The sequence below is a fragment of the Sminthopsis crassicaudata genome, chromosome 2 (assembly GCF_048593235.1).
Source record: "Sminthopsis crassicaudata isolate SCR6 chromosome 2, ASM4859323v1, whole genome shotgun sequence".
Classification (NCBI taxonomy): domain Eukaryota; kingdom Metazoa; phylum Chordata; class Mammalia; order Dasyuromorphia; family Dasyuridae; genus Sminthopsis; species Sminthopsis crassicaudata.
Window position 1 is genome coordinate 233,515,642 of NC_133618.1, and position 17,074 is coordinate 233,532,715.

At 41.1% G+C, this 17,074-nt stretch overlaps 1 protein-coding gene across 1 annotated transcript in view; it reads right to left on the reverse strand.

The window, feature by feature from the left end:
- PREX1 (phosphatidylinositol-3,4,5-trisphosphate dependent Rac exchange factor 1) overlaps window positions 1–12,947 on the reverse strand; it is a 205,061-nt gene extending 192,114 nt beyond the window's left edge. The window contains 2 exon segments of the mRNA XM_074288551.1: window positions 12,536–12,655; window positions 12,657–12,947. Coding sequence (XP_074144652.1) covers window positions 12,536–12,655; window positions 12,657–12,785 — 249 coding nt within the window. The 5' untranslated portion in view covers window positions 12,786–12,947.
- Window positions 12,948–17,074: the final 4,127 nt, after the last annotated feature.

The following is a 17,074-nucleotide window of genomic DNA, read 5'->3' on the forward strand; positions in this document are numbered from 1 at the left end:
TCACAGAAATTAACTGAAGAAAACAACTTAAAAATTAAATTTGGCAAAATGGAAAAAATACTGAAGAAGTTAATTTCTTCATCTGCAAAATTAGGGATGGTGATAATTTTTAGAAAGTATTCTCAAAAGAGATCATTATTTAAATAACCTTATAGTGGTTTTTCCCCTTTTGGTCTGATTTTTCTTGTACAACCTGACTAATATGGAAATATGTTTAAAAGTGCTGTACATGTATAACTTATATCAGATTGCTTACTGTCAGGGAGGGAAAAACATTTGTAACACAAAATCTTACAAAAATGAATGCTGAAAACTATGTCCTGTTACCTTTATTCTACCACTGCCATGGTCAGAAAGCTTTTTAACAAAATACTGAAGAAATACAAGGAGACATTGGCCTACAATCCTTTAAGGAGAAGGGTAGTGGAAGGAGCACTGGTCCTGGAGTCAGGGGACCTGGGTTCAAATCCAACTACAACCATTTTCTATTGGGATGATCTTAACTTGATTCCTTCCAATTCAAGAGCTGTAATCTTATACTTTATAGTAAAGGAAGCTTAGGAGAAAAAAAAAAATCAAAACCAAATCTAAATGATGATGTCTATTTTGCCTCTATTCGCAAATATCTTTTCAATTCACCTTTCAAATGTGGCCATAACAAATCCTTCATCTAGTCAAGATATTCCTCTGTTCAAAAATCTTCTGTGGATCACTATCACCATCCTAGGAAGTTGAAACTACTCTTTCCAAATTCATCTAAAATTACCCTACTGCTAGGATGTTCCCAGAGCATTACACTCTAACCAGCCTCCCATGTTCACATTACTTCCTGATACTTAGAATGCACTCATTCCCTGCCTGCTCTCCTCTATTATTTATCTCATAAATCTCAAATTCCAAATGTTATCTCCTCAGAGTAGTCTTTCTTTAGGCTCCTTCTCCTTATAACCTCATAATGACGGCACTTTGTTCTGTAACTCTTTAAGGCTAAATCCAATACTATTATACATTTTAGTTCTCTGAGCTTGTGTCTTGTGTTCTAACAGCTCTTTTATCCCCAGCACAGAGCCCCAAACAGGGAGTCCCAAAACAGGGAGCTAAGTCCCTCTCAAAGGGAGGGACTCTCAAAGCTTCCACTCTACAACTTCTTCAACCTATGCTCTTACAGGAAGGGAAGACCAAAGTAAAAGTAAACAAACCCTTCTTCAGGCTTGTGGCTGATACCCTGCCCTGTAAGCCCCAACCACAACATACTGGGCTAGCTCTCCTGGGGCCCCACCCATGTGAAGTCCCACCTCCTCCAGGAAACCTCCCCAGATAATATAGTATACTAAGCTCTCCCTTCTTTCCAATAGACTCTAAAATCCTTTGGTTGGAAAGGTTTTATAATTGTCAATGCTGAAAAATTACCTATATATATATCTTGTAAATAAAAAGCCATAATAAAAAATAAATCAATAAAATAAAATAAAATAAAAGCCCTAGTGAAAAAGACAGGAGTTGTAGACCCAACTCTGGCACTCACCAGCTGAGTGATCCCTGGGTGACTATTCAACCTCAGTGAGCTTTATTTAGGGATAATGCCCTATCTAATGACAGGATTGTTGAGGGGAAACATTTGTAAACTAAAAGTTTCAGAGAAATATTTTCAAATTATTTTCAAGTAGGACATTTTACAAACCTAAGACAGGTATTTGTTCCCTATTTTACAGATGAGAAAACAGACTCAGAACACTGAAGATATTTATCTACATGGGTTTCCAAAGCATGGACCATCTCTGGTGGTCCCTAAAACCTTTTCAAAAGGTCCTAGAGGTCAAAATTATTTTATAGTAATAAAATATTCCAAATAGCCATAAATATAAACTACAAGAACAATGTCCTAGGGGAAGGTTTCTAAATTATTATTAAATAAATTTTTAATGTGTATTAAAAAAAAAAACAATTTACCACTGTTACAGCAAACTTTGGCATTATGAATTTTTCTTCTTATCATGAACTAAAGCAGTTCACATTTATAAAGCATTATTCCCATTTTAGAGGAAGACAGGCTCAGAGAATAATGCAATACCAAGAGTGTTGGAGTTGTGATCAGAGAAGCTGGACTCAAATCCCAGCCCTATCACTATAGGAGCTAGATGAGCTTGGACAAATCCCTTAAACTTGTCAGAACCTCAGTTAGTTCATCTACAAAATACTGGGCTAGACAAAATGACCTCTGAAGACCTTTCAGCTGTAAACCTATGATGTTATGCTGTGGCTTGTCCCCAGTCATACCATCCCATTCCATGACAAAGCCTTTGTTGATCTTTAGGAGGCTGCCTGAGGAAGGTTATGCTCAGCCTTACTCAGAGACAAGGACACAGATGGGATTTTCCACTCTGTCACTCTTGCTTTGACAGAAGCCCAGTTGGTACAAACAGGAATGAACAGGAGAGAGGTTTGACCATTCGCACCAAGGCTTCTAAGATCCTCCCGTGTTTCCTGGGTCCAATGACTACTACCTTTGCTTTCTGGTTCTCTGAGCTACCCTCCCAGAAAGAGCTTCACTTCCTCAATCAAGGGATCATCTGTCAATAGCAAACTCCACAATGAAACACCCCTATGTAAACATAGATTAAGTATCCCACCACAATATAAGACAGAGGTCGGAGACATCATAATCAAATGAAAATGTCTGCTCAGTCTTTCAAGAGCAAAAGCATAAAAGAAATTAAACTGATTGAAGGCTTCCCTCCCTCCCCTTCACAGTCATGGAAACCCCCTGACAATCCTCTGCAAGATAATTCTAGTATGGCCTGGCCCACAAAGGCCAAGCAGCCCACCTCCATTCCCCAATGCAAGCCTAGATTCTTATCAAAATGAGATAATATTTGTAGAAGTGCTTAGCTCAGAGCCCAGAACATAGCAGGCACTTAATAAATGCTTATTTCCTGCTCTCCCCTCCCCCTTCTTCAAACTCCACCTATCACCAGTCACCTTAACCATGCTTTAGCATTTAGGAGGGGCAGTTCTGGTAAGCAGAAAAAGCTCTGGAACCAGCATCTCTACAAAGCAGAATTTCTGGGACAAGGAATCAAAAAGATGATTTTAAATCCTGTTGAGATACTTAGTAGCTGTGTGATCCTGGGCCCCTCTTCTAAAAAAATGAAAGGGTTTGGATTCCTAGTCTCAAAGTTCCATTTAAATCTATGACTATATAAACTGTATTGAGAGAAAGCAATTGGGAAGAAGACAATAATTACCAGAGACACTTTAGGATATCAGAGAACTTTCTACCCTTATCTCATCTAATCACCTGTGAAACAGATTTTGATTGTTGTTCGGTTTCTTAGGTCCACTATCTCTTGAAGTCTGTTTAAGCTCATGTTTGTTCTTTCAAAGACATTATCTATCCATCTCAGCCTCGGCCATTCTTTTTGCCTTTTGCCTTCAATCTTCCCCAATATCAATCAGGGTCATTTCCAATGAATCCTTTCTTCCCAATGAAACAGATGGTAAATTAGAATCCCCAGTCAGGAAGAGGAAACCAGGAACCCATAGGTGTAAAGCACAGGTAAATAAGTAGGAAGGACACCCTTATCTAGAATTAAGAAGCTTGTCTTCTCTCATCTTCCCAGTCTACAGTCCTTCACCTCCTAAGAGAGCTTTCAAATATTGTCACAGGTGCCAGTCCAGGTGCAGAATTGCCCTTGACTAAAAGAACCCAACCCCCACCCCCACTCTCCTCCTCCTCACTGTACTGTCTCTGTATATCAAGTTTAAAAGAAAACAACTGGATGGGATGTTGGAGGGGTTTGTTACAAAAAGAGCTAGAGTAGGATGTGGGTTATCTTTAAGCAGGGACACAAACCCTCCCAGAGCCTTCTCACAGGAGAAAGGAGAGCCTTACTGTCTCTTGGACAAAGAGACTAGGAGCAGGGTGACTCTGGATCGAGGATGTTATCAAAGGAACATGGGTATAGGGCAGGAAGCCGCTGGTCTATCTAATCTCTAAGGTCCCACCACAGTTTTAAAATACACAAAATCATGAAGTAATGAGCTAGAAAGGACTTAAGAGGTCACCTGCTCTCATTCCCTCATTTTAGAGGTGAGGAAAAACAAATTTAAAACCTCAAAAACCAATTCCATTATTGCACATTTCAAAGTCAAGTCAACATCATTTATCAAATGCCTACTATGTGCTATGGTGAGTACTAGGGATATTAAAAAAGGGGGTAAAACAGTAAAGGGGGAGATAAGATACAAATAAGATATATAAAATATACTCACATACATAAACTGTATGTGTGTGTATGTGGAGATATATATATATATATATATATAGGTATTAACTAACATTCATGCATATGTAGAGAGAGACAGAGATAAGATAAATTGCAAATGTTTCAGAGAGAAGGGAAAACAATCAAAGGCTTTTTGCAGAAGATGGGATTTTAACTGAGACTTTTAGGAAGGCACCAGCATTGAGACAGAATTCTTAAAGGGGAATTCAACATGAAGTAGAATCAGTGGAATTTTCAATAAAATACACTCTCTATCCTTATTAACTCTGATCCTGGCTTAGAAAAGTTAATCTCTGTTAATTAATCTGTTTTTCACCTCCCTAAATAAGAACACAGTATTCCATGACTTTTAAAGGGCCTTCCAACTCAACATACATGAACAAATGAGTTCAATAAATGAAATGAAATGCTGTGCTGAATGGGTAGCACACCCTTGAAGTCAATAATGAAGTTCTACACAATAATAACTTTTTAAAAATGAATGACAACTCTAAAAACCTCTTCTCTCCCCTCTTTAATCAACAAAAAGAAAAATACATACAAAAAGTATTTATCCGTGTCAGAAAAGATGGGAATTAAGTCACTGTGGGGTGGCACTTTTGAAAAGAACCAATGACATCACAATATTGGGGTCAGGGTATGTCTTAACTTGCAAGTGAATTAGAATTTTAAGGAAGCAGAGTCAGTCTTACTTTTCCAGAGTCCAGTGGCAAGACAAAAATTCAGGATGACTGACAATGGTTCAGAATACAAAAGAAAGTTTTCTTTTGCTTGGAATAGCCATCCTCCTACCCTAACTCACCAATAGATTTGAGCCTGTCAGTTATATTCAACCCCAAGCTATTAGGGCTTGTTTATAGGATGCAGCCTCTATTCATGTTAGTTTCTGGGAGCCACAGATAATCTATGTCGAGGTAGACCCCAAAGGTGGATCCTATCATGGATAGGATGATCAGGAATGTCCCCAATCCTGAAAAGGACTTAAAACCTCAAACTGGAAAATCTTTCCATGGACCTGTGACCTAAAGATTAGTGTCTTATCTTTTCCATTTTTCTTTTCCAACTGTTAAAAAATTATACCATTTTGATGCCACTGTTTGCTGTAGAGTAATAAGTTCCCTTAATTCTCTAAGGCTTATTACAATTTTTCCTACTGAGGTCCTTTCCTAAGAGTTATTCCAATTTTGACATTCTGGGACTTCGTTTCCCATTTACCCTTACTGTGAACCTCTACTTGCAAAAAAGAAAAAGAACCAGTCCTCTTCCTACTCCTATTGAAAAAAATCATTTACCTTCAGAGGCTATGAACCTCACTGTCCAACCTGAAGATAAAGCATAAAGAATTCTCTAGTCCTTGTTTCATTTTTTGGTTTTTTTCCCCCAAAATTGACAATTTTTCTATATCACTCTTCAAACAGCAAGACAGTAGATATAATCAAAAGACCTGGCTCTACTAATTTCCCCTGTGATGGATATATTGGTAAACTTCTCTGGACTTTTAATCTTGTATAAAATGAATGGATTATATTAGCCCCTCTTTTCAGAGTCTATGTTCAATGGACTGTGCTAGATGATCAGGGATTTTAAAAGATGAATAAGGCTGGATCCTTACTTTCTTTTTTTTTTTTTTTTTTTTTTTTTTTTTTGATAGCTTTTTATTTTTCAAAATACATGCAAAAATAGTTTTCAACATTCACCTTTTCCACCCATTCCATATTTTTCTCCCTCTCCTTGACCCTCCTTTAGAAAGCAAGCAATTTAATATAGGCTAAACAAATGCAATTATTGTAAACATATTTCTACATTTATCATGCTGCACAAGAAAAATCTGATCAAAAAGAGAAAAAAAAAGTAAGCAAACAACAACAAAAAAGGTGAAAATACTATGTTGTCATCCATATTCAGTCCCCATAGTCCTCTCTCTGAATACAGATGGCTCTCTCCATCACAAATCTATTGGAATTGGCCTGAATCATCTCATTATTTAAAAGAGCCCAAGTCCATTACAGTTGATCATCACATAATCTTGTTGTTGCCATGTACAATGTTCTTTTGGTTCTACTCACTTCATTAAACTAAGCACCAGTTCATTTAAGTCTTTCCAGACCTTTTTGAAATCAGCCTGCTAATCATTTCTTTAAAAAAAAATTTAATCATAGCATTTTATTTTTAAAATATATGCATTTGCCCTTCCAAAATCTTGTGTTCAAAATTTTTTCTTCTTCTCTTCCCTCCACCCCTCTCCTACTCAGCAAGTAATATGTTAAACATGAGTAATTCTTTTATACATATTTCCACAATTATCATATTGCATAAGAAAAATCAGATCAAAAAGGAAAAAATGGGAAAGAAAACAAAAAGCAAGCAAACAATAACAAAAAGGTGAAAACATTATGGATTTGTGTGGATCCTTACTTTCAAAGAAGCAAAGTGTGAATCTATCTGTTCTATAGTTATTCAAATAATTATAAAATGTCAGAATTCAATGCAATTCAAATAACACTTAATTATACCTACTATATGAAAGTCTAGGGATTAAAAAAAAAATAACTACTGCCCCTTAAGGAACTTTTATTCCACTGAACTTTGCTTGTAATTCAACCTACCTTTCAAAGACTAAGGATATTGAGGAGTAATATATTGAAAATGAATTGGATTTATGAGATGCAAAGTTGCCTCACTCTTCCAGAAAGGCTTAATGGAGCCAGATGTGATAAAAATGCATATAAAAAAGAACCGAAGGATAAGGCCATAACAGATATTCAGACTAAGTACTCCAGGAAACTTTGAGACGAGGAAAAATACTTTTAGAATACAAAGGTATTGTTCCTGTCAATGGGGAAAGCAAATCTTGTACTTAATGAACTAGAAAATTTTAGGTAGATACTAGTACTATGCTGTGGCAAAGCAAATTTAGTCCTTACACAGCTTTCAGATATTCACACAACCTATCCAATCCAAACAAATGTGCCCAATTCTACTCAGCTCATATCTCACTTGCTCAGTAAAGCTTTCCTTGGCTTAATCAGTCCAAAATTTTCTCTTTAGAAAACTCATCATTAAAATTCATAAACTTTTATATCTTTTTGGATCTTCACAGAAATCTATTAAGTGTTTTTTGATAGGCCCTATTATTAAGAGGCATTTGGTCCAAAATCTTCCTAGTTCAAGCCAGAGCCCAGGACTCTTCCCACTGTCTTAGAAGCAAGCCAGCTAAAATACCACTTGCTGTCCTGAAATTCACTATAATTTAGTTTCATGTTGTTTAGTTACCTCTTCCTGTGTTTATAACTCCCCAAATAGATTCCCAGTTTGCTGATAGCAGGGACCATGTCAGACTTCTCTGTCCCTAACAAGGAACCAAACACAGGGCTCCACATGGATGCAGTCCCCTTGCCCCCCCCCATAAAAGTGGATGTTCAAATACATCTAATCAATACCTTTTTAAAAATCAGCTATAAAAGTTGGAAGAGACCAGTTCAGCTCATTAATCCCTGCCAAATCATTAAAGGGAGGGATTACCCATACATTCTTCCAGGAGACAAGGCAAATCCCAAAAGCAACCATCAACAATTATCAAGACAGGAAGCCACTGGGGCAAAGAAAAGGGAACAGAATTAACTTGCAGTGGGCCAGAGTCAGTGCTGGTCACACTAGAAGACTACCCTAATTAGCAGGAATGATAATAAAGACAAAGAGCAGGTTGAAGGGATCTTTCTTGCTAACACAAGAAAAGTAGAAAGGTAAGCAAATCTCTCTGGCTAACAACTAAGAACATGTTCAGGATGCAGTCTGACACCTGCATGGGGGGCTGATAAGCTCTGAGCTCAGATATGGCAGACAGAATTCAGGACTGAGCATAAGGTTTTAAAGGGCTAATAGGGAAGGTATGGAAAAAGCATCATTTATTATCCTGCCTTCCATCAACTTCTATCAAATCTACTTACATGGATAGGATGATCAGGAATGTCCCCAAGAATCCTTTTAAATAAAAACAGTGGCTAACCCCTACATACAAAATCAATTTACATTTGCCCTAGTAACACATTGTATAATTTGAAAGGATAAGGAACTCACTTTCCTAATTATGCTTTGCTTGGAATAAATTAACAACCAGGGTAGAATGCTTAAAAGTTATAAAAGATCAAATCCTGACACTTTTTTGCTGTCTAATCATGCCATATCAAAGGTCTCTGGTATTTATCCTAAAAATGAGAATAATAACATCTGTAAAACCTAATGATCAAGTTTTTCCTCTGAATGAAGGTCAACCTTTTTAATACCAATACTTTTGGGGTAGTGTGTTTACTTGACACACTAACAGAAAAATGTCTGAAGAATCCTAGTAGAGACGCTTTGTCCAAAAAGCAATGGAGAGAAGATCAAGGTTGGGCTGAGCCAACTATAACACATCACAAACAAGAACATGTTATAAAATATTTCAAAGAACTGTATCAAAAAAAAAAGGTTACAAATCACTATTGATCAGAGAAATGCAAATTAAGACAACTCTGAGATATCATTACACACCTGTCAGATTGGCTTTGATGACAAGAACTAATAATGATGAATGTTGGAGGGGATGTGGGAAAACTGGGACACTGATGCATTGTTGGTGGAGTTGTGAAAGAATCCAACCATTCTGGACAGCAATCTGGAATTATGCCCAAAAAGTTATCAAACTGCGCATACCCTTTGACCCAGCAGTGCTACTACTGGGCTCATATCCCAAGGAAATACTAAAGAAGGGAAAGGGACCTGTATGTGCCAAAATGTTTGTGGCAGCCCTTTTCATAGTGGCTAGAAATTGGAAAATGAATGGATGTCCATTAATTGGAGAATGGTTGGGTAAATTATGGTATATGAATGTTATGGAATATTATTGTTCTGTAAGAAATGACCAACAGGAGGAATACAGAGAGGCTTGGAGAGACTTACATCAACTGATGCTCAGTGAAACGAGCAGAACTAGGGGATCATTATACACTTCAACAATGATACTGTATGAGGATGTATTCTGATGGAAGTGGATATCTTCAACATAGAGAAGAGCTAATCCAATTCCAATTGATCAGGAATACTGGGAAATGAGTGTAAACTGAGAGCATTGTTTTTTTGTTTTGTTTTGTTTCTCTTCCCAGATTATTTTTACCTTTCAAATACAATCCTTCCTTTGAAACAACAACAACAACAAAATTCGGTTCTGCACATATATATTGTACCTAGGATATACTATAAGATATTTAATATGTATGGGAATGCCTGCCATCTAGGGGAGGGGGTGGAGGGAAGGAGGGGAAAAACTCGGAACAGAAGGGAGTACAAGGGATAATGTTGAAAAAAAGAATTACCTATGCATATGTACTGTCAAAGAAAATGTTATAATTATAAAAATTAATAAAATTAAATTTTAAAAAATGAAGGTTACATGGTGAGAGGATAGACTGCCCATGTACTCTAATCATGATATCATACTATCAGGAAAGGAAGAAAACTTCCTCTCATCCTAGCCCAGATCCTTGAATAGATCCCCTGTGGAAAACTTTTGGGAGGAAGTGGACAGGAAGAGGTGAATAGATATGAATGCTAGGAGGAAATGCCCACAGCAATGAGACCATAGATCCATCTGGAGTTTTTGTTTGTTTGTTTCTTGGACAGTACCTACTCTCACAAGGTGATTCCCAAAGTCTGGCCCATAGTGGGTGTTCAATAAATATTTACTGGCTATGGGCTTAAATAGTGCTCCTCCCTTTTAAAGTATTGTACAAATGCCAAGCATGTTGTTGTTTCTTGTGTCATTATTACCACTCCTACTAATTAATAAGAATAAGCTCTGTTAGGTCAAGGACTATCTTACTTTGTATCTGTATCCCTAATTCCCAGAATGCATGTAATAAAAGTGCTTTATAAATGCTTGCCAACTGAATTTACAAATCTGGTTGTATTCCCTGATTCCTTCCAGGCAGGATGAGAATTATGGAGAAGGAGAGGTTGAAAGGTAAAGAAGGAAAGGGAGGGGTGGAAACCTGTGTTGTAGTCTGTCTTGTCTAAATGATCAGTTTTCCCATCTATAACTCAATAACAACCAGATCTTATGTTACTGGTTTTACAAACAGTCCCATGAAGTAAGTGCCCAAGGTCACAAAGCTAGCAAGCATCTGGGACAAGATTTGAATTCAGGTCACTCTTAAGTACCACATCAGCACTTCTTCCCCTCACTAGGGTGAGAGGAGTAAGACTAGATGATCCTTTCCAACTTTCATCACAATAGATACAGCATATTAAAACATAATTAGGAGATAAAAAGCTAGGATCAGAGTCCCAACACTGCACACTATTTGACCTTAGCCAAGTCCCTGTTCTGGGCTTTTCCTGATCTATAAAATAAAAAGAATGTTTAAATGATCTCTTAATGTAGGTCCCTTTCTGCTCTATAGTCCTATAATTCCAAAAACTACCCTGGGATTTAAAATTCACCATTAATGAGAAACTTGGCTGAATTTTTTATTCATGAACAGCCAACTTTAAATTGAGAAGAGTTTTTGTTGCTGTTTCAGGAGAGAAAGAGATGCCAACTCCCATGCTCTCCTGGCCTTTAATTGAGTCCATGCCTCTCAGAAAGAAGTTGGTGGCTCCTAGCATTCATTGGTCAAGAACTGAAAATAAAAACAGGTCCAAGGATGGGAAGCTGTTTGCCTGCCAGATGGCCAATGCCAGACTTTGAAAAGCTCCTCCCCCATCCCCAAGCAGCAAGGGTCTGCCTCCTCGTTCAGGACTGGCTCAGACCTAAGTCTCCAGGGTTCAAAAGTGTCTTTTGCTTTTCCAAGAAAGTCATCTTTCCAACTCAAAGCTCCTTACTTCTCTGGACCCAAGTAGGAGGTGGGTGGGTATTAAAGGCAAGACCCACATCCTACCCCCTCTAAGTCCATCATTAAAAAAGACTAAGGCTTCCTGGGAGGTAAGGGGGAAGTAAAGTAGCAAAGGTCCCCGATGGGGGAACAGTGCAAACAGAAAAGTCAAAAGACTGGAGATTAAACTCCAAAAGCCTTCGTCCAAGCATTTACTGTCGGCTCTCCGGCTCATGCATAAGCACATAACTTCCTCCAAGGTGCTAAAAAAGAATCCTCTTGTGATCTCTTTAACCAACCGGTCTCAACTGTTGGACTCTGCAGCTAGGAGCTGATAAATCATAAAACCTCTAGAGACAGGACTCACAATGGAAGGTTCCCTTTCTGAGGCTGCCAACAGAGTGAGAGATTCCGAGGCAAGTTTCTGGTTCCAGGATCACTACCAAATAGCTCTGTGGTCTTGGACAAGTTAATTTCCGCACCCACTCTCCCCCTCCCCACACACCCCCCTCAGTTCTCCATCCTTAAGATGAAAGGACTAAACTGAATGGTCGTTCTAAACAAGAAGTTACCAAAAGACTGGCAGGACACTTGGCCTCTCGGATGTAACTGATTTTTAAGCATTTCAGTGGAGAGAAGAGAGAAAGGCAGAATCCTGGAAAATACTCAGCAAAGACCTCTGTCCTTTATTGACAGGAACCACAGATCTAAGGATGGCTACTAAGGTCGCTTCCCCTCCCCTCTCTCTTCCCATCCTGGGATTTCCATCATGACCCTAACTAGGAGAGTCCCAAAACCTGCGAACAGATTTGTACCTCGTCTGCCCCTCAGGGTGCTCCCGGCCTTTTGCAGCCAGACCCTCGGACCGCCAGACTAAGGGGATGTTTCCCACTGGGAATTAGCAACCCCGGCCCCGGGTTCCTAAAGGAAGCAATGCCCTCCTCTCGATCAGGTCTGAGCCTCATGCTCGGGCTGCCCTACAGCTTCATGCAGCGAGTCCATGTGGTCCCGGGGGACCCTGTGCTTTGGATCCTCCTCCCCCTGCCCTCCAGGTTCTGGCTCCTACTTTTCGGAGATGACCTCCTGGGCCGTGGGCATCCGCGGATGGTTTTGTTCATCCCGTGCCGGGCCCAGCCCGATCTGCGGAACGCTGCCCCTCTCTACTACCACCACCCACCGCGGTCCGCAAGCCCGGATCCCGGTCTGCCGCGGTCCTCGCCACTACCCCCCCACCCCCCCGTCCAGTTCCGTGACTTCCCCCCCGGAGCAGCGGAGGTCCTCGGCCACACCGCAGTTTGTCCCGTGCGTCCCCGTAAGGGGCGCGTGTACGCACACACACAAACACAAACACACAAGACCCTCCCCCACGCCTCGCCCGCCCAGCCCAGCGCCGGGACTGACCGACTGCAAGAAACGCAAGGTGCCCACGTAGTCCCGCTCGGTGCCCAGAATCTCGTTGAGGACGCAGAGCCGAAGTCTCAGCTGGCGCTCCGAGTCCCGAGCGGCGGCGGCGGCGGCGGCCCGCAGCGGGGCCGGAGCTGGCCACCGCGGGACCGGGGCCGGGGGCTGCCGCGGGGCCGGGGGCCGGCGGCTCCGGGGGGCCGGCGCTGCTCCCGCAGCTGCCGCTGCTCCCGATCGCGGGCGACTCCATGCTCGCTCGGGAAGCCGGTGCCCCCGAAGGACTGGGAGGGGGAAGGACGAAGAAGTCAGGAGCTCTGCTGCCCCATCCCGGACGGGGCGCGCCGGCTGGCCGGCTAGCGACTACTCCAATGCATGGTACGGTGGCGGCGGAGCGCGAGCAAGACTAGGGGGCGGGCGGCCCGAGTCGGGGCAGAGGAGGAGCAGGAGGTAGGGGAGGGAGGAGGAGGAGGAGGAGGAGGGGAAGGCGGCAGCCCGGGAGAGGGGCTGGCCCTCGGGGCTCCCAGACAGCTCGGCCCCCACAGCCACTAAGCGGGAGCGTCAGCCAAGGCTACTACGACTTCCAGCCGTAGAATCAGTCCCTCTGTCTCACACGCACGCCGGGATCCCCAGTTTTCAGCGGCTCAATCACCTAGACATTCGGGGTTGCCAATCTACGACTTTCCTTGGATTCTAGCTAGCTGCTAATTTTTTAAAGATGGAAAGTCTCGGAAAGCCCTGGGCCCAGGACGGGCCGTGTGGGCGTCAGGTCTGAGCCACCCCCACGCCGAGGGGATCGGGAAAAAACACAAAACGCGAAGTTAGAATTCTGCGCTAAGCCCGGGTCTCAGCTGAGAAGGGTTTGCTTGAGACTGCGAACTCGGATAACTGCACACGCGCCCAGGAGGGACAACAAAAGACACCCCACCCTCCCCCAGGCCCAGCGCCGCACTCCTAACTGACGGTGCAGATCCTCCCACTGGCCCCCAGCCCCCACCCCCGGCTCCACGAACACCCACGCCACAACTCCATCGCCCTGGACATGCACATTCCCAGGGACACACACACACACACACACGGGAGTTCCCTCTTTAGAGACTGTTGCCAGTGTAATCCTGTCCGGGGGTTTAGACTGAAAGGCTTTTGCCGGAGGCCATTTAGTCCCTGAGACTACCCGGTTCCCTCTATCATATCTCAGACCACCCTGCGATTATGGCACGAACATTGGATCTGGAGCTTTGCTATCTGACTATGCTACCTTTGTGACATCGGGCAAGTCGTTCTGGTTTCTCTGGGCCTCGGTTTGCTACTTCCGAAAATAAAGGGATTTAGCTAGTTCAGAGTTCCAGCCAAGCTCTAAGTCTTGTTTTACTCGGGCCTGTGGACTCCCTTCTACTCCCAGTCCGGACTTTGTAAATAAATTTTCATCAGCCTTTTATCCTCTGCAGATTTTTTTCATCTTTTCTGCCAAGTCAGACAGTTAGCTAGAGTTTTTAAAGCACCTACTATATTCCAAGCCTTGTGCTAAACTATAGGAATATAAAGAAAAACAAAAACAAACCAAAAAGTCCCTACTCCCAAGAAGCCCCGTTTAATAGGGATTCACCATGCATACAATTATAATGCAAACAAGCTATATACGGGATAAATAAGAAATAATCAATAGAAGGAAGGCACTCCGATTAAGGAGGCCTGGAAAAGGCTTTCGTAGGTGAGATTTTATGTAAAACTTCAAGGGAGCCAAAAAAGCCAAGAAAGTCTGGAGATGGGAATGAGGAGCGACAGAGCTCTGGGCAACACAACCAGTGCTGTTGTTGCAAATGCAAATGAAGTGCCAGGAACAGCAAAGAGGTTAAGTGTCAATGAGTTGCAGAGCGGTGTGGAAGGTAGTAAAAAAAAAAAATAAAATAGTGAAGAAAGAGCTTTGTTACTTAAGAAGGGCTCTAAAAACCAGTTTTTTATTGATCCACTGGAGGTCATTAGTAATCACTGAAGATGACAAGCAAGGTCAGACTTAAACTTTAGGAAGATGAGTTTGACAACTGAGTGCAGAATAGACTGGAACAGGGAGAGACGAAGCTTGGAAACCAGTCAACGGAGTAATTGCAATAGTCCAGTCATGAAGTGATTTGAGAACCTGAACCAGAGCAGTATTAGAGAAGAGAGAGAACAAGGACATCTTAAAGAGATGTTGGGAAGTTGGAAAGGACAGGACTTGACAACTGATTGGATATGAGAATAGAGAGAGGCAAGAGTTGAGAAACACAATTAGATTTCTAGTCCGGGTGACAGATAGGATAGTAATGCTCTTAACAGTAATAGGGAAATTAGCAAGTTGGGAAGTTTGAGGGGAAGGCTAATGGGTTCATTTTGGGACATACTGAGTTCAAGATGTCAATGGTAATCCATTGGCAACTGGAGTGAAAGACTAGACATCTACAGAGAAGGCTGGATGAGTAGATGTAAAAATTAGCTACATAGAAATGATCATTGAAACGATGGTATCTAATGAGTGAGATACAATAGAAGAAGAGGGCCCAAAACAGAATCTTAGGAGAACCTCAGGGTTACCGATAAATGTAATTACAATGGAGATCCAGCAAAGAGGAGAGAAAGATTGGTCAAACACATAGGAGGAAAGCCATCATTGTGAAAACCTAGAGAGAAGAGATCAAGAAGACAATGATTGGCATCAAAGTCTGTAGACAAGTAAAGGAAATTATTGAGAGTATAAAATAAATATTTCTCATTGCCCTACAGTAATAAACATCATTCATGCTTTTCTTAAGCTAAAACAAAGTTTGGGTGGGTTGGTTGATCCCAAACAAAGATTTCTTCAGTGTAAAGTGGTCCCAGGGTAAAGACCCCCTTCTTGGATGCAGATTAGCCATTTAATCTGAAAATTGCCTGTGGCATTGAGAGATTAAATGATTCCTCCAGGGTTACAGAGTATGAAAGGAAAGACAGAAATCCAAGTATTCATGACCCAGAGGCCTTTAGACCTTCCTCTCATCACAGATCCCTCCCAAGAATAGGATAGGGCTACCACTCAGGTCTCTATTCCCTCAATAAGCAACTACATTTAAAATCTTTACCTAAAACTTTGCTTGGAGGTAGGGATTGGGTATCAGAAAATCTGGATCCTAGTCCAAGACCAGCCTGATTATAACCCATTTTGTGGCCTTGGGCAAATTCTTTTCCCACTCTGGGCTTCAGTTTCTCCATCTATAAAAAGAAGGATGGAGAGATAATCAATTCAGAATTTGATAAACCTATAGAAGTCAGTTATAGCTCCCTCATTTTACATATGAAGAATCCAGCCCAGAAAGTTAGATAACTTATTGCACAGGTAGTACAAGTGGGACTTTGATTCCAAGTCCATTGCTTTTTCCAAAATACCACCCTGCCTCCTCTTTCTTTTGCACCCACTACTACTATCAGACCCTTTAACCACTGTATAATTCTAAAGCAGACATTACTTGAGTAGGACCTGCAGAAAGTGAGTGTATGAGAACTGAAATATGATGGGCTTCTATCATATTTCCAAGCATCCTTTAATTCTGCATGGAGTAGAAAGTTACTTTATCAAAACAAAACATACATTGTGGAGCAATTAGATGACACAGTGATTAGCACACTTGGTTCGGACAGGAAGTCTCATCTTCATGAGTTCAAATCCAGCCTTAGGTACTTGCTAGTTGTGTGATTCCTAGCCTCAATTCTTTATCTGTAAAATGAGCTGGAGAAGGAAATAATAAGCCATTCCAGGATTTTTGCCAAGAAAACCTCAAATGGGGTCACAAAGAGTAGTACACACTGAACAACAATAAAACTTCCCTGAAACTTAATTACTTTTTCTGTAAACTGAAGACAACTGAAACACAACAATTTATCTGTGGAGGGGGTTAAAGAGCAAAGGATAGAAAGAGCTATTTCCTCCCACTACCATTTCATTCCCCATCTCCTCGAAATCTGTGGTTTTATTTCTCTCTGTCTTTCTATCTCTGTCTCTTTCTTTATCTCTCTGTCTCTGTCTCTGTCTTTTTGTCTTTGTGCCAGTCTTTCCTCTCCCTTTCTCTCTCTCCCTCCCCCTCCCCCCTTCTTGTCTGTCTCTATTTCTCTCTCTCCTTCTCTTTCTCTATCTGCTTATTATAGGTTTATTTGTTTTTTTTTTTCCTCCTCTGTTTTAAACTATAAGATCCTTTAAAAGAGTATTCAGGTCTGATATTTAACTATTCCTTTGTTCTTTATAAGCACTCACCAAATATGAATGGATAGTCCGAAGAGGACACCAATCTGCTTTCATATATAGAACACTAAGAATGGGAAGAGAATTGAAGGTCTTAGATCCTTTCCCTTCTCTACTTTTTGACCATGAAGCCCCTTTTCTTCCCAAAAGCCAGCCTCTAATCACAGAAATAAGTAGTAAAGCCAGGAATAATAAAAAGATCATTAGATTCACATAAATCCATTATTAATTCAACTACAAATTTGATTAACCATTTTAGAGTATTTGGAATTATAGAATATGAACTGGAAATT